Source organism: Peromyscus maniculatus, chromosome 21 (genome assembly GCF_049852395.1).
Source record: "Peromyscus maniculatus bairdii isolate BWxNUB_F1_BW_parent chromosome 21, HU_Pman_BW_mat_3.1, whole genome shotgun sequence".
NCBI lineage: Eukaryota > Metazoa > Chordata > Mammalia > Rodentia > Cricetidae > Peromyscus > Peromyscus maniculatus.
The window spans coordinates 274,159-295,124 of NC_134872.1; the positions used below are offsets into that span (position 1 = coordinate 274,159).

Below are 20,966 nucleotides of genomic sequence, written 5' to 3' on the forward strand. Positions count from 1 at the left end.
TCTGCAAAAGAGAGCTCAGAGGAAAAATTGTAGGAGCCAGAGGGGTCAAGGACACCAGAAGAACAAGACCTACAGAATCAACTAAGTAAGACTCATAGGGACTCACAGAGACTTCAGTGACAATCACAGTGTATTCATGGGTCTATGCTAGGTCCTCTACATACATGCTATGGTTCTTTATCTTTGGGTATTTATTGAACTCCTAACAATAATAGGAAAGAGGGTATCTCTGACTCTTTTGCCTGCTTGTGGGACCTATTTCCCCCTACTAGGTTGCCTTGTCCAGCTTTGATATGATGGTATATGCCTAGTCTTATTGCATCTTATTATGTCATGTTCAGTTAATATTGCCTGGAGGATGCTTTTTTTCTGAAGGCAAACAGAGGAACAGCAGGTCTGGGAAAAGAGAATGTGGGATTGGGTGTACTGGGTGGAGGGGAGGGAGGTGGGCTGCAGTTGGGATTTATTGTAAGAGAGAAAAGGGGCCGGGTGGTGGTGGCACATGCCTTTAATCCCAGCACTCGGGAGGCAGAGGCAGGTGGATCTCTGTGAGTTCGAGGCCAGCCTGGTCTCCAAAGCGAGTTCCAGGAAAGGCAAAGGCACAAAACTACACAGAGAAACCCTGTCTTGAAAAAAAACAGAGTGGGGGGGAGAAAGAGAGAGAGAGAGAGAGAGAGAGAGAGAGAGAGAGAGAGAGAGAGAGAGAGAGAGAGAGAGAAGGGACTTTGTCCTGCCCCAACTTGGTATGCCAGTCAGTGTTGACTCCCCAAGGTAGGCCTTACCCTCTATGGGGAATGGATGAAAGGTGAGGAGGGGAGGAGATGCAGAGGAAGCAGGAGAAAGGCAGGGAGAGGGGACTCTGGTTGTTATGTAAAATAAAAATAATTAAATATATAAAAAGAGAAACGAATAAGTAAAATTTTAAAAAGAAAAAAAATTTGGAACATAAGGATCATGAGGAATGCACAGCTAATAAAAATGTAACAACATAAAACCTATCTTATTTATTATAGAGAAATTTTAAAATAATAGAAATTCTTTCATATTAGAAGCAAGACAAAAAAAAGGAAGATAGATTCAGGAAGTGGGAAAATCATTGTCTTCATTTGTGTAGTCACTGATGATCCCACCAGCCTCCAGTAACCACTTACGTGCCAATGTCACACAGACTATCTTGATTGAACTAAATGGGCCACAAAACAAAATGAAAAGTCATGAATCTAGTGGGAAAGAGCCTGTTTAGGATGGAGGGGAGCTGTTGATTGGGATGGGAGAAGGATTAGAAAGAGTCAGAAGAAATAAAATTATATTATATAATATGTTATATATACTATGAAATTGTCTATGCTATTGGTGTTATATTTAGGAAGCAGTCTCCTGCACAAATGTGTTCAAGACTACTTCCTACTTTCTCTTTTATCAAGTTCAGTGTAACTGGATTTATGTTGAGGTCTTTGATCCACTTGGACTTGAGTTTTGTGCATGAAGATAGATATGGATCTATTGGCAACCTTCTACATGTTGACATCCAGTTATGCCAGCACCATTTGTTGAAGATGCTTTCTTTTTTCCATTGTACAGTTTTGGCTTCTTTGTCAAAAATCAGATGTTCATAAGTGTGTGGATTAATGTCAGAGTCTTCAATTCAATTCCATTGGTCCACATGTTGGTTTTTATGCCAATACCAAGCTGTTTTTATTACTATAGATCTATAGTAAAGCTTGAGGTCCAGAGGTTGCTTTATTGTACAGAATTGTTTTAGCTATCCTGGGTGTTTTGCTTTTACATATGAAGTTGAGTATTGTTTTTTCCAGGACTGCGAAGAATTGTGTTGGGATTTTGACGTGGATTGCATTGAATCTGTAGATTGCTTGTGGTAACATTGTCATCTTTACTATGTTAATCCTTCTTATCCATGAGCATGGGAGATCCTTCTATTTTCTGATATCTTTTTCACTTCTTCCTTCAGAGACTTAAAGTTCTTGTCATACTTGTTTAGTTAGCACTACCTCAGGTATTTTATATTATTTGTGGCTATTGTAAAGGGTGATGTTTCTCTGATTTCTTTCTTAGCCCGTTTATTGTTTGTATGTAGGAGAGCTACTGATTTTTTGAGTTAATCTTGTATCCTGCCACATTACTGAAGGTGTTTATCAGCTGTAGGAGTTCCCTGGTAGAGTTTTTGTGGTCACTTATGTATACAATCATATTGTCTGCAAATAGGGAAAGTTTGATTTCCTCCTTTCCAATTTGTATCCCCTTGATCTCCTTTTGTTGTCTTATTTCCCTAGCTAGAACTTCAAGTACTATATTGAATAAACATGGGGAGAGTGGACAGCCTTGTCTTGTTCCTGATTTTAGTGGAATCACTTTGAATTTCTCTCCATTTAATTTGATGTTGGCTGTTGGCTTGTTGTAAATTGCCTTTATTACGTTTAAGTATGTTCCTTGTATTTCTGATCTCTCCAAGACTTTTATCATGAAGGGGTGTTGGATTTTGTCAAATGCTTTTTCAGCATCTAATGAGATGATCATTTGTTTTTTTTCTTTCAGTTTGTTTATATGATGTATTACATTGACAGATTTTCATATGTTGAACCACTCTTGCATCTCTGGGATGAAGCCTATTTGGTCATGGTGGATAATTTTTTGATGTGTTCCTGGATTCTGTTTGCCAATATTTTGTTGAGTATTTTTGCATCAATATTTATGAGGAAGATCAGTCTGTAACTCTCTTTCTTTGGTGCATCTTGGTGTGGTTTGGGTATCAGGGTAACTGTAGCCTCATAAAAAAAGTTTGGTAATGTTCCTTCTGTTTCTATTTGTGAAACAATTTGAAGAGTATTGGTATTAGCTCTTCTTTTAAATTCTGGTAGAATTCTGTACTGAAACCATCTGGTCCTGGGCTGTTTTTTTTTTTTTTTTGGTTGTGAGAATTTTAATGACTGTTTCTATTTCCTTAGGGGTTATTGGTCTATTTAAATTGTTTATCTGGTCTTGATTTAATTTTGGTATGTGGTAAATTGTCCATTTCTTTTAGATTTTCCAATTTTGTGGAGTACAGTTTTTTGAAGTATGACCTGATGATTCTCTGGATTTCCCCATTGTCTGTTGTTATTTCTCCCTTTTCATTTCTGATTTTGTTAATTTGGATGTTCTCTCTCTGCCTTTTGGTTAGTTTGGATAAGGGCTTGTCTATCTTGTTGATTTTCTCAAAAACCAACTTTTTGTTTCATTGATTCTTTTTATTGTTCTCTTTGTTTTTATTTTATTGATTTCAGCATGTGTGACTCAATACCTGTGTCTCATTAGGTTAGCAGACTGTAAAACAAAAAATGTATTATCAGCCGGGCGTTGGTGGCGCACGCCTTTAATCCCAGCACTCGGGAGGCAGAGGCAGGCGGATCTCTGTGAGTTCGAGGCCAGCCTGGGCTACCAAGTGAGCTCCAGGAAAGGCGCAAAGCTACACAGAGAAACCCTGTCTCGAAAAACCAAAAAAAAAAAAAAAAAAAAAAAAAAAAAAAAAAATGTATTATCAAAATAATAGTAAATAAAAACTACTTGACAAAATTCTTCATGCTAAACTACCAACAAATGTGTGTGTGTGTGTGTGTGTGTGTGTGTGTGTGTGTGTGTGTGTGTGTGCTGACATAATAAAAACCATATGGCACACCCAGAATTAACACCATACTGAAGAAAAGAATTTTCAGTTATTTTCTTTTAGAATGTGGGCCAACAGAAAGATGTTTTCTTTCATTGTACGTACTCAATATAAAATTAAAAGTCTTTTTTAACTTTATTTTTATTTATCTTTGTGTCTTTCACATCATGCATCTTGATCCCATACATTTTCCCATCCCATTTTATCCACCCTCTGCCTTTGCAACCCTGGCCCAAAACAAAATAAAATTTAAGAGAAAAAAAGAAAAGAAAAAAATGGAAAAATCTCACTGTGGAATCTATAGTGTGACACAGTGAGTCATGCAGTAAACCCTTTTGTTCAATTATCTTTACTTGCACATATTCATTGCAAAGATTCACTGGTCTGTGCTGTGGGATGTTAATGTATGTCCTGTGGGAGCCCTTCTTGGGTTCCTTGTGGCGTTACCCAGCAGGTCCGTATAGAGGATGATTAGGACCATGGGCCTGAGTGCAGGTGTTTGAGATGGTCTGCACTTGGCTGTGCTGGGGGATGGTCTGTATGTCAAGTTGTTCTGATTGATCAATAAATAAAACCTGATCGGCTGTGGCTAGGCAGGAAGGATAGGCGGGACTAACAGAGAGGAGAAATAAAAGGACAGAAAGGCAGAAGGAGACGCTGCAGCCGCTGCAATGACCAGAGACGCTGCAGCCGCCGCCATGACCAGCAGCATGTGAAGACGCCGATAAGCCACCAGCTATGGGGCGAGGTATAGAGTAGTAATAAGCTCATAAGAAGTAAAGATACTAGTTGTGTATAAGAAGTAGAAATGCGTTACTTTAAGATATAAGAATAGTTAGCAAGAAGCCTGCCACGGCCATACAGTTTGTAAGCTATATAAGTCTCTGTGTTTACTTGGTTGGGTCTGAGCGGCTGTGGGACTGGCGGGTGACAGAGATTTGTCCTGACTGTGGGCAAGGCAGAAAAACTACAGCTACAGGTCTGGTTCAAGGCCTCTGGTTTCTGCTACACTATTGATGTTGTGCATTCATTGGGACTCCTCCTGGCTATCTGTTGTTGCCCTGTGTCATGGAAATCCTGTAGCTTTGGGTCTTCAGGACCAGCCGCTTCACGTGCACCAGCAGATATTGGATGGAGTGGATGTTGGGGTGGGCCAACTTGTCACACTAGTTCTGGGTCTGGGTAGTAGCAGGGTTGGTCAGCCCTCTAGCTCTCCCCTGTCCTCACCACCAGGGTGAGCTCTCAATTATTGCCCTGGCTAGTTCACCCCTTGCAGCCAAGGGCTGGGGCCAGTTCTCCTTCTTTCATGCCCTCTGGGTAGGCTCTTCCACACTTAGACCACCAGGGCCAGCTCTACTGTGCCCAAGACAGGTGCAGGGCCAACTTTCCCAAGTGCTGCAGCTTGTATGGAGGAGGGTCAGTTCCCTCAGCCATCACAGGTGGCAGGGTCTTGGAAGGATATGCATCTTTCCCTCACCCTCACTACCCCATGGCAGACATGGGGGTTGTGGCCAGCTATCCCACTCTTACTCCCTCAGAGCCAGCTCACTGCTGCCTCTGCCAACATGGTCAGCTCTACTGTGCTGCCCAGGAGAGGAACGTGCTCTCCTGAGTGCTGCAGCTGGTAAGGTGGAAGGTCGGATTTCTTGCCCACCACAGGTGGCAGGGGCAAGAGGAAAACTACAAGTCTTATCCAGAATAATTAGGTAAGAGGAAGAAATAAAAGGTTCCAATTGGGAAGAAAACAAAAAAATTGTTCCTGTTTGCAAATGATATGATCTTATTTTTAAGAAACCTGGAAATACTATGAAAATACTATTAAATCTAATCATTGAATACAGTTGAATTATAGACTACAAAATAAACATATAAATATAGTTTAATTTATGTACACTAATAACAAAATACTCAAAATAGAAATTAAGAAAATAACCCAAATAGTGTTTAAAAGAATATGATATTTAAAATAAATTTAACTAAAGAGATAAAACATCTTCATATTGGCAACTCTTAATGGAAAAAATAAATGAAATCATCAATAAATGTAAAAATAAGCTATGATTACAGATTAATGATGGTCAATATTATTAAAAATCCACATTATCCAAGGCATAGATTAAATGTAATTGTTACAGAAATTTCAATTGTATTATTCACAGAAATATAAAAATCTTCCCAAACTCATATTTAACTACAAAATTCTCAAATAATCACAGAAAACTTGAGCAAGCAAAACTTTACACAACTATATCCATCAAAACCACATGCAATCAACATGGAACTAGGCTCTTAGAATAACCTGAAGATAAATTCCGGTGGCCACTGCAGAGGAGCAGCAGGTGGGAACTGAGCTTCAATTCAGTCTACTAGGAAGCAATGCACTGATGGGTGAATCTCAGATTGGCAAGGCCCTGAGGGCTTTGGCTCCAGAATGTCTCTTGATACTGCTGTGCCTTTACGTGTTTGCCACTACCATTTTTCTCTGGTTTCTGGCATGGTGTGAATGGGTGTGGAAGTATCCCTATTGCCTTTAATGCAGTGTGTTTATCTCATAGAAATATCCCCTTCTACTGAGCATTTTTACCTGTGGATTATTATAAAGATTATTTCCTCTTAAGCTGTACTGTTTAATCGAAGTACTGATTTTATACAATAACAGTTTTAGTTTAAATAGAATTTTGATGATTAAGGGTTTTTAACAAATGTAGTAAAGGATTATAATAAAGGTTAGTTTAATGGGAAAATTAATATAAATAAAGGTAGGATACAGTATTGCCCCCACCCCTGATAAAGCAGGGTTTGCAGAGGGTAGAAAATAGGACCAAAAAAATGTCACGCAGCTAGGACTTATGAGTTTCTCTTGAAGAGTCGTATAGACTACGGTTTAGGTTAATGACTACAAAAACCAATTAAGTCCCAGGAGTTAACTCAAGTTCTTTTTGAAACTGGGAAATATGCTCACAGGTTTCAGTGTGCATCATAGCTAAAACAAAGATTTAAACAAATGACTTCATTTAACTATAAAATAAAGAATTTGATGGTTGGTTAAATAGATAGAACACTAAAATAAGAAAAGTGAGACTAGTAATCTGTTGTAGTGGGTAGCCATTCCAGCTTTGATCTGGAAGTACCAACCCCCCACTGAGGCTTCAGTAACTGTCATGCTCACAAGGCGGGGCCAAGGGAGGACCCTGAAGACCAGAGATCTGGATGTGCCGGCCCTCTTGGTTCCTGGACCCTGGACGCTGGAGGTAGACTGAGCAGAGTTCTCCAGAGAACACCACCAGACTGCGCCACACCTTTCCCAGACCCTGTAAATTATCCCTTCACTTATAAGTTACTACGTGGAGTGGCCTTAATAATTTCACCAATAATCTGTTTTTCTGGCAGTTATAAAAACTACTGCCTATGTAAACATTTTTGACTGAAAGGTTCCTAATCTGTGAGAAGTCTAAAAGATAAATGTTAACTGTATGTGGGCTCTTGGGGATAATATGTTTTTCACCTTTAATGTGTAAAATGTTTAATTATGTAAGGGAAATGGGAAACACATTTTTTACTTGTATTCAATGTGATAATTCACTTAAACGATAGAATGTAATCAAATTACATTTTTTTGTTTTGTTTTTATTTTTATTTTCTTTATTAAGAAATTTTCTACTCATTCCACATACCATCCACAGATCCCCCCCTCCTCCTTCCCCCACCTCCCAGCCCTCTTTCCCAAGCAACCTCACATCCCCACATCCCCCAAATCTAGGTCTCCCATGGGGAGTCAGCAGAGGCCAGTACACTGAGCCTAGGCAGGTCCAAGCTCCTTCCCACTGCACCAAGGCTGTGCAAGGCGGCACACCACAGACACCAGATTCCCAGAAGCCTGCCCATAGACCAGGGACAGATCCCGATCCCCCTGCGTAGGTGCCCCCAAAACAGTTTGAGCCAAACAACTGTCTTCCATATCCAGAGGGCCTAGTCCAGTCCTATGGGGGCTCCACAGCCACCAGTCCACAGTTCATGGGCTTCCACTAGTGTGGCCAGTCATCTCTGCATGTCCTCCCATCATGATCTCGATGTCTCTCACCTGCAGTATCCCTTCTCTCTCTCATCAATTGGATTCCCGGAGCTCAGTCTGGTGCCTGGCCGTGGATCTCTGCATCTGCCTCCACCAGTCACTGGACAAAGGCTCTATGATGACAGCTAGGTTATTCACTAGACCAGTCACCAGAGTAGACCAGTCCAGGCACCTTCTGGACCACTGTCAAATGGCAATTTTTATACTGCTTGAAAGATTTTACTGGGGCTATATAGGCTGTAAGGAAAAAAAAAATAAAGATACAAAGAAGGGAAACATCAGGGTAGAATAACAGAACAGAAAAAGAATAAAGTAGAACAAGCAACAGAAAGAACAATAAAATGAAGATTTAAGCTTTGGCCCTCAGAAAAGTCCTCCTGTGTCTGTCTGTCCAGTAGTTTGCCTACTCTGCATTTCCTCTTCAATTTCTCAGATCTGCTGAAAGCTTGCCATTCACCAGCATCCTAGGTGAGATCCTGACATGTTGGAGGTGTGTGTGTGTGTGTGTGTGTGTGTGTGTGTGTGTGTGTTTTCTTTTTTTGTTGTTTGTTTTGTTTTTTATTTTTGAGACAGGGTTTCTCTGTGTAGTTTTGGTGCTTTTCCTGGATCTCACTCTGTAGACCAGGCTGGCCTCGAACTCACAGAGATCTGCCTGGCTCTGCCTCCCGAGTGCTTGGATTAAAGGCATGTGCCACCGTCACCAGGCTGTTTCCCTTTTTTGCTGGCCCCAGAGAATTAAGTTTTACCTCCTCAGATAGAAAAGTCAAATTGAGTGATTAGTCCACTGACACCGTGGTTCCTCTTCAATTCTTGAGCTGCTGAAGGCTGGTCCTTACAGCAGCACATAAGTCCTAGTAGATTTTTTATCTTAAAAGTCGATGTAAATGCAGAGAACCAAAAGTATTCCAGACAAACTCTGAATTAAATTTTAGCTGAAGGACTGCAAACATTATATATATCTGAGACTGAATTAATTGAGATCATATTGTATTGAGTTGTGCCTATGCCAGGACAGAAAAAAGACAAAAACAACAACAACAACAGTACCTTCAGAGGCTGAATCATCGTAATTGCACAATTAAATTCTTGTGATTTATCACAACGAGGTACAGCATTGAAATGGAACATGGATGACATTTTTTAAAAAAAATCATAATGGATTTATTTATTTATTTGTTTGTAATAGTCGCTAAATTGAACATGTGCTTGGGAAAAAAAGGGTAACCTCTGTCACATAGGACATAAAAGTCAAATTACTAACAAATTTTATTTACAGATAAGTGAAAATTAGAAGAAAAAACTTTAATAGCCTTGAGATGATAAAATTGTGCATAAATGAGATAAAGATATAATTTAAAAAAGGAAAGTTTTAGTAAGTTGAGTATTGGATTAAGAACTTTTCATAAAAATAAACACTTGAAAGGCTTGATACAAAAGATTGCTTATTCTTCATGTTGAAAAATGAGTTAGTTTTTAAATTAATTAATTTTTAAATTTGTGTGTGTGTGTGTGTGTGTGTGTGTGTGTGTGTGTGTGTGTGTTTATGTAGTGCCAGAACAGAGTGAGGAATTCCCTGAAACTGCATCACAGGTAGATGTAAGCTATCTGGCATGGACACTGGAAGCCAAACCCAGGTCCTCTACAAGAGCAGGAAATGCTCCTAACCACATTTTTAAAACTCAGCTTTTGGTAACTAATGGTGAAATATACACATATGAAATAAATGATCTTAAGACTTTAAAATAATCATTTTGGGTATTAGCGTCCCTGCATAAATGTCAGGTTTCAAAAAGCTAACTCATGCAATGAGCCCAGGACCTGGTACCACTGCCTAGATGCCTCCCAAACAGATCAAGCCAATCAACTGTCTCACCTATTCAGAGGGCCTGATCCAGTTGGGGGCCCTTCAGCCTTTGGTTCATAGTTCATGTGTTTCCATTCGTTTGGCTATTTGTCCCTGTGCTTTATCCAACCTTGGTTTCAACAATTCTCGCTCATACAAACCCTCCTCTTTCTCGCTAATTAGACTCCCGGAGCTCCACCTGGGGCCTAGCCGTGGATCTCTGCATCCAGATTCCTCAGTCTTTGGATGGGGTTTCTGGCACAACTATTAGGGTGTTTGGCCATCCCATCACCAGAGTAGATCAGTCCAGGCTGTCTCTCGGTCATTGCCAGCAGTCTTTTGTGGGGTATGCAGGGACGCTTGGCTCAATCTGGGAGTAGGGGACTGGACCTGCCTGGACTGAGTCTACCAGGTCGATCTCAGTCCTCGGGGGAGGCCTTGCTCTGGAGGAGGTGGGAATGGGGGGTGGGCTCGGGGGAAGTGGAGGGGGCAGGAAGGGGGAGAACAAGGGAATCTGTGGCAGTTATGTAGATCTGAATAATATTGTGAAATAAAATAAAATAATAAAAAAAAACAGATTAAGCAACCTGGGCTATATAGTGATTGCTGCTGGACATGGTGTAAAAAGACATCACAGAGACTATAGGACACTCGAATGATTTGTTTATTTTAAATGTACATTAAAATTTATTTTTATAATAATGTACATTATTATTTATAATGTATAATTTATTATTTGTTATATATAATTTATAATAATGTACAATATTAAAGGAGCAAAAAGGTGTAATTGAGTGGACTGTTATGATACTGCATAATATCTCAAAAGTATATTTAAATCATGAACATTTAAAGAACTTTTAGAAATCAATAAGGGATGAAGGTCAAATAGAAAAATGAATTGATAAAATATAATAAGAAGATATAAATGGTTAATTTGAAAAGATTTTCACCCTCACAATATATGAAAAAATGAAAATTAAATTGGTGATATTTTTCTTATACATGAAACAAAACAGATAATTATTTTTATAAAATATGACATTACCAAGCTAAGAGGTTCTTAAGGAAATGAAGATTGATGATGGTTGGAGCATAAATTATTTCAATCCTTATGTAATCTTGTTAGCAATCTTTATGAAAGATGGATATGTGCTAACATTTAGATGAGAAATTCCATTCCTAGATTTAGCAAAAAAATAAAAATTGTTCATTTGTTCATTGAAAGATATATACAAGAAAGTTCTTTCAACATCATGTTCCCCTAAATGTAACTAAAAGTATAATTGCTATTGCACATCTCCTGTTCATGGTTGGAAAGAATAAAAGATAAGAGAAAAAGCATAAATGTTAGACAAAAGATAGCAGTCTCAAAAAGTATGAATTACACCCTGCTTATTACCCAAATTTCAAAAGCAGGCAACTGTAGGGCACAGTTTCAATAGCATCTGACTGGAAAGAGTCTCGGGGAGCACTAAGGATCAGTCACAGCAGCTAGGGGGCATCTTCAGATTTAAAATTACCCTTAAATCTGGAGTTGCCTTTAGTGTGCATTACACAAAAGAAATAAAAAAAGTTGGATAAGCCCAGTGGAAGAATCACATAGAATACAATAGCTTTGTAAATAATTTATGCTGCTATTTTTCATATTTTCCCCCATGGCCAAAATTCTTATTTCCATGAATTCTGCTTAATTGCAACAGAGGGACTGGCTCCCTAAGGTAAAATTTCTAACACATTTGGTCCTGATGTCACTAGTGTACAAGGGTTAAAGGACAGATTATAGGCAAATATGACTTACAAAATAAGTAGAGTCAATTTTGTGGTGAGGGTTAGATACAACTAAGGTTCAGAGCTGCAAGGAACTACAGAAAGATCACTGACTTAAAAGTGAAAAACGAAGGCAGCCTAAGAAGTGAGGTACCCAAAGAACCCTAAACACATCTTCCATTTGGATGAGAAGCCAGCTAGTATTCTAAAAAAGGTGACCTTATTTTTATTTCTTATGTTGTTCAAGTATTTCTTAGAGAACTGTAATGACAGTAAAAGCATTTGTTTTATAGACAGTATATATACATATATATATATATATATATATATATATATATATATATATATATATGGCATTGGAGAGAGGCACAACAGAAATTGGGGATTAAACTTAGTTTTGTCAATGACAAAACTAAGTTACAATAAACTAAAACAAAATCATTTTAAATTTGAACATTATAAATATGATGTTGAAGTTAGATTGATTACTAGTTTCATTCATCAGGAATAGCCAAGAGAACAACAAGAAAAGTCATGCTGGGTAATTCTCCTAACGCATGAACTGACCTGTTCCCTAAAACCAAAGTAGATTTCATAAGAAACCAACTTACAGATTTGGGAAATGATTTAAATAATCAAGAAACTGGATCCCTGTTTACCATGAAGTCAGAATTCCATATAAATTAGCTTTAATCTGGAAAGAATGGCATTGGGCTTTAGGGATTCTACCTTTTTTATTTGCACCACTTACCCACCATGTACCTTGAAAATGCTCTGTGAGTTTATTATCACTCTAGTTAGTTGGCAAAAAGCAAAACAATGACAAAGACAGATTCCCAGGAGCTTCCTACCCAGAGCAATCTGATCATGCGTCTTACACACAACTGAGCCCTTTTCTACTTAAAAGTGAAAACTTTTTTGTATGAATGAAAGCATGAGGGAAAACTTTTTTGAATTATTGATGTTAACTATTTGTTTAAAGTAGATATAATTATTATTTTCTAAGAAAACCTCCAAACATATCTACTGTGTGTTGGTCTGTCTTATAAACTGTCTTAATAGTAAAAGCCATTTGGAAAGTTTTCTCAGGAAACACCACTAAATTTAGAATTTTTTAAAACTTCTTTTTGTTGTCTTTTCCTTAAAATTAGTAATGGATCATATCCTTTAAAGAGGTAGAAGTCACACTTGGCCAAGAATAAAATGCTGCTATAAGTGAAATATGGTTTTATGGTTTTCTCCACTTTGCAGAGCCATTTCCAGATGGTCTATATTGTCCAAAGACCACCCATGAAGACTGTAAGTCCTACACCTCTCTTTTTTATAAAATATTAGTATGTTTATCGCAGCCAAATACAAAGGGAATGTTTATTGACATATGCAAGAGAAAGATTTATTTTATCATCATATTCTGGTAACTCAAATTATACTTAGAATGTTCATCTCCTCAATTTGTCAAATATTTCAGCTTATATCTACTATGAAAGTGATGAACCACAAGGAAACTGGTGACCAAAACAGTCTTTACCATTATGGGGTAATAATTACTAAAAACTTTCATGTTGGAATTTTTGTGTTGTTCCATTTCTACTCTCAAATCAAGTCATGGAATTTCTACAATATCCTCCCTTGGTAGTTATTCAGTTATGAGGGTTATAAAGTTACTAAGATGCAATGCATGGAAGATTTCTCTAGTCCAAGCAACAGCTCCTGATGACTTCATCATGGATCCTGACAGGAAAAATTTAAATCATAATGTCAACTATGACAAACATCAGTAATAAGGACTATAATGTTCCTTAGAGGGAAACTATGTTTAGTCACATCTACTGTAATTGGTTAGTAGAAAAAAAGGCATAATCACTAAATGAAATGTGGAAAAGAGGAACATAATTATAAAATAAAATTGCAAATAATTTGAAGGGCAAAGAACACATCATTTTTTATTTTTGTGTTTTTCTCCTGCTTTCTATTGCATATATCTGAAAAACATGAGAAAAATATTTCATCTTTTATATTGTGTCTGCTTCATTTAATAAAATATTCTGAGATAACTACTTTTGTTGGCTGTATAATAACAGCATGTAAGATCTAACAGAACTAGAGTTGAACAAGGTTACTAGGGCGCTGGAGAGGTGGAGAAGAAGTTGAGATAATGAGCAAAGAGTGAGAAATTTCAGTGAAACAAGAGAGATAAGTACAAGAGATCTATCATACAAAGAGGTGACTTCAGGTGAAAAGATACCTTCTATTATTGAAAAATGCTAACAGAGCTGATGTAAAGTTATAAGGATTCAATGTCATATGAATAAGTAACTACATTTAGTCAAAGTACAACATACTTTTAAATTATTTTATAGAGAACATGTACAACTTTGTCAAAAATGAAATAATAATAAAAAACAAACTTAATTAAAACTGTCCATAATTTTACAGTAAGTGAAGGAATAGAATTATACAAATCTTTATCTTGGGATTTAAAACTATTCCTGAATTACATTAAATATCTCTAAAGTGGTCACAAAAACTTTTTACCAAGAGTCACTTTATGCATAATAATGGTTAATATCTTAACAGTAAAATTACATTTATATAACCTTGCACTTCAACTGTGCAGTCTGAGTGATTATTTTTTCATTTAAACTATGTATTTATTTTACACAAAGGATAATGAGCCACACAAATTACACATATGTGCAATCAATTGTGTATATGTACATAGTCACATGTTTGGTGACTGTCATAACACAGACAAGCACCAGAGAGTTTTTAAAAATATTCTTTACAATTTTTCCCACTTTGCCACATAATGCTGAATATATAAGCATACATTCTAGCATAGACAAGATTACATGAAAGTAAAGCATAACTGTAAGAAATCCCATGAGAATTTCCTCATATGGGAGTGTGACTAAATGGAAAATAATGAGACTATCTCTGGAAAATTATTTTGTAGTGTGTGTTATTTGACGTGTGTGTGTGTGTGTGTGTGTGTGTGTGTGTGTGTAGCATATAGTTTATATTATTTGACTATTTCTGGATGTGTATTTCTTGACATAAACAAAAAAGGACACATTTTATACCATCAGTCTTAGTGACATTAATTTCTAATTATCCTGTGGCTAAACATCACTGGATTAAATCCACATACACATTGTCCTGGGTCCTGGAAGTTTTATCCATATTGTCTTAATTATAGTAAGCAAATAGAGGGCTCTACAATAAAAAGAAAGAATATTTGTCACCACCAACTGATACAGCCTTTCACATGTAGCAATTTCCATCTTCCATAATACAAATTATTAAGAACCTGCAGGAAAATAAGCTCAATTGTGAGAAATAATGTTCAAAAATATCTTGAGTAAATTACAAACTTAATGAAGCTTCCATAAGGTTTCCATTTTCTTCTGTCTTAAGAGATACAACATCTGATAAAAGTATCTTATAATACATCTTTACTATATTTGCTTCTTATTTCTTTATTTTTGTTTTGCTTTGAGGGGCTTGGGAGAGAGACAGGAGCAATGGAAAGAGACAGAGCCTCACTCTGCAGTCCGCACTGGCTTTTCTTTCACATAAATCCTCTTGATTCAGCCTTCCAAGTGTGGATTACAGGTGTGAGTTACCATGGCTGGTTCTAATTTGATTTTCTAAAATCCTTTACTTGTAAAAATTGTGGATTAAAGAACAGTTGACAGACTATATATGCACAGCTGTTAATTCTATTTTTCTTACAGAGGAAATAAAATGAAATTATTCATTATTTTATTTGTTTCAGCATCCCTATCCAGCTTCTTTACTCCATGAAACATTAAGGATAACCAAAACCTCAAAATTCTAGTATTGATATTTTCAGTAAATGGAATTCCAACAATGAGAAGGCTCAATAGCACCCCCCATCACACCAACGGCTTTGTTTTGGTAGGCTTTTCTGAATGGCCCCAACTGGAAATGGCTCTTCTTGTGGTTGTCTCCATTTTCTATATAGTGACGCTCTTTGGGAATTCAGCTATTATCATTTTGTCCCGCCTTGATCCAAAACTCCACACCCCCATGTACTTCTTCCTGGCCAATCTTTCATTTTTAGATCTCTGCTATACTACTTCTACTGTCCCCCAGATGCTGATAAATATACAGAGCCACAAGAGAAGCATCAGCTATGTGGGCTGCATAGCACAGCTGTTCATCTTCCTTGGCCTGGGATCTACAGAATGTGTGCTTCTCTCCATCATGGCCTTTGATCGCTATGTGGCCATCTGCCAGCCTCTTCGTTACACAATTATCATGCACTCTCAGCTGTGCCAACAGCTGGCAGCAGTATCCTGGATAACCGGTTTCAGCAACTCTTTGGTGCAGACAGTGTTGACTTCTTTATTGCCTCGTTGTGGCCAATACCAGATAGAGAATTTCTTCTGTGAGGTACCTGCCATGCTTCGGTTATCATGCATTGACACCTGGGTCAATGAGGTAGAGATGTATGCTGCTGTGGTTGTCATAAAAGTTATCCCCCTTGGGTTAATTCTTTTCTCTTACATCAACATTGTCAGAGCAGTCATAAGGATACAATCTTCTGAAGGCCGGAAGAAGGCCTTTCACACATGTGGGTCTCATCTTCTGGTGGTCATCATGTTCTATGGCTCTGCCATCAGTGGATATGCATACATGGCACCCAGGAGCAGCTCAGCTAAACTGAAGGGCAAGCTTTTGGCACTCTTCTATGGACTCATAACCCCAATGCTGAACCCACTTATCTATACCTTGAGGAACAAGGACGTCAAGGCAGCAGTGAAGAAGATACTTGGAAGAGAACAAGAGCAAGGATGGAACTTGGCTTAGGTGAAAGCAGATCCTATCAAAACCCAATCCTTGGTTCCATAGCAGGATTACTAACAGCCATCATTCCTTCAGCCAGAAAAACTGAGCCTGATTGTGACTACTTGTTATTGCTTATATGTAATAGTCAAATAATTCAACAAATATAAAAAATAATTAATGCATGCAGATTTGAGGTGATGCTAGGTTTTGTTAGTAAATATTGTCCTGGAAAATGAACGTTTAAAATATTGTTTCTTATTACCTAACACATTAAAAGTGATGGAAGGAGTAACTTAGCAACTTTTTTAAAAGTACAAACACATCTACTTGAAGTTTAATCATTTTTGAGCAATAAACAACCCAAATGAAAATATCATTTCCTACTTCCAAATATTTACATGTTATAAAGATGAATTTTTACATCTAATCTTCTTTTAATCAGTATTGTGAGGTTACCTTCTTGATGAATGAGTGGCTATGGTAATTATTTGCATTTGAAGTCTCCCTTAGAATATATTTATACTTTCTTATTGCAATGTGTAATACATTTGCTTTCACTGTGATTTTTCTGCATGTAAGGAACAGGATAAAATAGACTAAAGAACATAATTGTATTCATGCATCAATGATTTTGGGTTCCACTTCTTGATAATATATAGAAATTATCACTCTAGGGGATTACCATTACAATATTTGTTATTTGATAATATTATGGTTATTATTAGGCTCTAGTAATTATCTTGTTTCTAATTCTTTGTGGGAAGAAGATTGCATTTATTTTATTTATGAGGAAGTTTTAAAATTTTTATTATTTTTTTCATACAATATATTTTGACTGTATTCTTTGCCTTCCCCCAACTCCTTTTATATCATCTCTACCTCCCTACCTACCCAACTTCATATTCTTTCTCTCAAAAGGAAATATAAAATAAAACAAAAGCAAAAAACCCAAAAAGAATGAACATCAAAATAATCTAAAAAACAACCAATAAGATGAAAAACAGCAAAACAAAAAGCACACACACACACACACAATAGTTTTTTGTTGCGCAACTTCTCCTAGATATGGAGCCTACCCTACTTCTCTTCTCAGTGCTGGGATTTTGTCTAGTTTGAACCTGTGCAGGTCTTGTGCATGTTATCCCAGTCTTTCTGTTAGTCCTTCCTATTTGTAGCCGCTTGATTTCCTTCAATTGTCTTATTGCTCTAGCTAAGACTTCAAGTCCTATATTGAATAGGTTTGGAGATAGTGGATAATCTTGTCTTGTTTTAGTGAAAATGTTTTGGGTTTCTCTCCATTTAGGTTGACGTTGGCTATGTGCTTGCCATAAATTGTCTTTATTATGTTGAAGTATGTTCTTTATATCCCTAATTTCTCTAGGGCTTTTAATCATGAAAGGATGTTGGATTTTGTCAAAGACATTTTCAGCATCTAATGAGATGATCACATAGTATTTGTCTTTTAGTCTGTTTATATGGTGGATTTTGTCTCTTGATTTATGTATGTTGAATCATGCCTGTATCTCTAAGATGAAACCAACTTGATCACATTGGATAAGCTTTTAATGTATTTTTTAACTTTTTATTTATGTTTTGTGTCTTTCACATCTTGAATCTTGATCCCATTCATTTCTCTATCCCTTCATATCCACCCTCTGCCCTTGCAACCCCTCCCCCCAAAATAAAATAAAATAAATTTAAGAGGAAAAATCAGCCTTGTCATGTGTGACACAGTGAGTCATGCAATAAACCTTATTATCCATATATCTTTACTTGCAAGTGTTCACTACAAAGGGTCGTTGGCCTGGGTCAAGGCCTCTTGTTTCTGTTGCACTATCAATGCTGTGCCCCCACTGGGACTCCTCTTGGATTTCCTGTTGCTGCCCTGTCATGGATATCCTGCAGCTTTGGGTCTGCAAGACAAGCCCCTTCACATGCTCCAGCAAATCATAGATGGGGTAGATGTTGAGATGTGTTCTTGAATTTGGTTAAGAACTATTTTATTGAGAACTTTTGCATCTATTCACAGGGAATATTGATCTGTAATTTTCTCATTTTGAGGGCTCTTAGTGTGGTTATAGCACCAGCATAATAGTGGCTTAAGAAAAAGAATTAGGAGCTTCTGTAAGGCAAAAGACACTGTCAATAAGGCAAAAAGGCAGCCTATAGAATGGAAAATTACCTTTACCAACTTCACATCTGATAGAAAGCTGATCTCTAAAATATATAAAGAACTCAAAAAACTAGATAGCAAAATATCAAATAATCCAATTAAAAATTGGGCTACAGAGCTAAACAGAGAATTCTCAATAAAAGAATCTCAAATGGCTGAAAGACATTTAGGGAAATATTCAACATCCTTAGCCATCAGGGACATGCAAATCAAAATGACTCTTACACCTGTCAGAATGACTAAGATAAAATACACAGATAACAGTTTATGTTGGAGAGAATATGGAGAAAGGGGAACACTCACTACTGGTGGGAATGCAGTCTTGTACAGCCACTCTGGAAATCAGTATGGCTGTATCTCAGAAAATCAACCTACCTCAAGACCCAGCAATACCACTCTTGGGCATATACACAAAAGATGCTCAACCACACTACAAGGACATTTACTCAACCATGTTTTGTTTATAGCAGCATTATTTGTAATAGCCAGAACCTGGAAACAACCTAGATGCCCTTCAACAGAAGAATGGATAAAGAAAATGTGGTACATTTACACAATGGAGTTACGCAGTGGTAAAAAACAATGTGATCATGAAATTTGTAGGCAAATGGATAGAACTAGAAAAAATTATCCTGAGTGAGGTAACCCAGACCCAGAAAGATAAACATGGTATGTACTCACTCATAAGTGAATGTTAGATGCAAAGCAAAGGATAACCAACCAGGCTACAATCCACAACCCCAGAGAAGCTAGGTAAAGAGGAGGGCACTAAGAATTTCATGGATTGCCCTGGGAAGAGGAAAGGGTTAAGATCTCCTGGACAAACTGAGAGGGGGGAATAGAAGGGATGGATGGGAGGGGATGGGAGGTGGGACTATGGGGGAGAGATGGGGAGGGAGAACAACAAAAGAGATACCTTGACAGGATATGCCATTAAGGGGATGGGGAGAAAACTACAGCTGGGAGAAACCCCAGGAACCCACAAGATTGTCCCCAGATAAGACTCATAGCAATGGTGGAGAGGGTACTTGAACTAGCCTTCCCCTGCACTCAGATTGGTGTCTTCCCTAATTGTCATCATAGAACCCACATCCAGTGGCTGATAGAAGCAGATGCAGAGACCCACAGCCAAGCACTTGGCTAAGATCCTAGAATTCAGTTGAAGAGAGGGAGAAAGGGTTGTAAGAGCAAGGGTGTCATAATCATGATGGGAAAAAAACACAGAAATAGCTGATCCAAGCTAATGGGAGCTCATGGACTCTGGACCAACAGCTGGGGAGCCTGCATGGGATCAAACTAGACTCTTTGAATGTGGGTGAAAGTTGCATGACTTGATGTGTTTGTGGGTCCCCTGACAATGGGAACCAAGACTTATCCCAGGTACAGGAATTGGCTTATTTGACCCCATTCCCTGTTGTTCGATGTCTTACTCAGTCTTGATGCAAGGGGGAGCGGCTAGGTCTGGCCCCAACATGGTATGACAACCTATGTTGACTCCCCAAGAGAGGCCTTACCCTCTATGAGGAGAGGATGAAGGTGGGATGGGAGTGGGTCAGGGGGAACAGGAGAAGAAGAGGGAGGAGGACAGGGGTTGGTATATAAAAGGAAAAAAATTTTCCTTAATAAAAATTATATAAAAAAGAAAAATAATTAGGAAATGTTTCTTTAATTTCTATTTTGTTCAATAATTTAAGGAATATTGGCATTAGTTCTTTTTTGAAAGTCTGGTTTTGAATTTTCTTCTGAATTCATCTGGATTTGGGTTGTTTGTTTTATTTTGTTTGTTTTAGTTGTTTGGTTTTTGTTTTTTCTTTTGCTTGGGAGACATTTAATTACTGCTTCTAATGCAGTAGAGGTTATAGGTCTGTTTAAATTCTTTATTTCTTTTTTTTTTTTTTTTTTTTTTTTTTTTTTTTTTGGTTTTTTGGTTTTTCGAGACAGGGTTTCTCTATGTAGCTTTGCGCCTTTCCTGGAACTCACTTGGTAGCCCAAGCTGGCCTCGAACTCACAGAGATCCGCCTGGCTCTGCCTCCCGAGTGCTGGGATTAAAGGCGTGCGCCACCACCGCCCGGCAAAATTCTTTATTTCTTGATTTAGCTTTGGTAGATCACATATATCAAGAAATTCATTCATTTCTTTTAGGTTTTCAAATTTTGTGGAATACAAATTTTTAAAATATGTTTTTATGAGTCTCTGAATTTCCTTGGTGTCTGTTGTAATGTCTCCATTTTTATCTCTAGTTGTATTAATTGAAATCTTCTCTCAAAATTTTTTCATTAATTTGCTTAAAGGTTTGTCAATCTTGTGAGTTTTCTCAAAGAACTGTTTCATTGAATCTTTGTGTTGATTTCTGCTTGTTTCTATGTCATTAATTCCAGCTCTGTGTTTGATTATTTCTTGCTGTATACTCTTTCTGGGTATTATTTTTTCTTGTTATTCTAGAGGCTTCAAGTGTGTTATAAATTTATTAAAATGCAATTGTTGCAGGTTTTTTTATTTTGTTTGTTTGGCAGTTTTATGCAGGCACTTAATTAATGATATGAACTAGCCTTTTAGAATGTTCTTCATCATGTTCCATACATTTAGCTATACTGTATTTTCATTTTCGTTCAATCCCAAAAGGCTTGTAATT

The 20,966-nt window shown here is 37.4% G+C and overlaps 1 protein-coding gene across 1 annotated transcript; it reads left to right on the forward strand.

Moving 5' to 3' along the window:
* Positions 1-11,341: 11,341 nt before the first annotated feature.
* Positions 11,342-17,839, forward strand: LOC102908639 (olfactory receptor 2B6-like). Its single transcript, XM_076557540.1, has 4 exons — positions 11,342-11,560; positions 12,598-12,645; positions 14,847-14,961; positions 15,125-17,839. Exon 4 carries the CDS (start codon positions 15,220-15,222, stop codon positions 16,180-16,182), a length of 963 nt encoding a protein of 320 aa, XP_076413655.1. The 5' UTR covers positions 11,342-11,560; positions 12,598-12,645; positions 14,847-14,961; positions 15,125-15,219; the 3' UTR covers positions 16,183-17,839.
* The last annotated feature ends 3,127 nt before the right edge of the window (positions 17,840-20,966 follow it).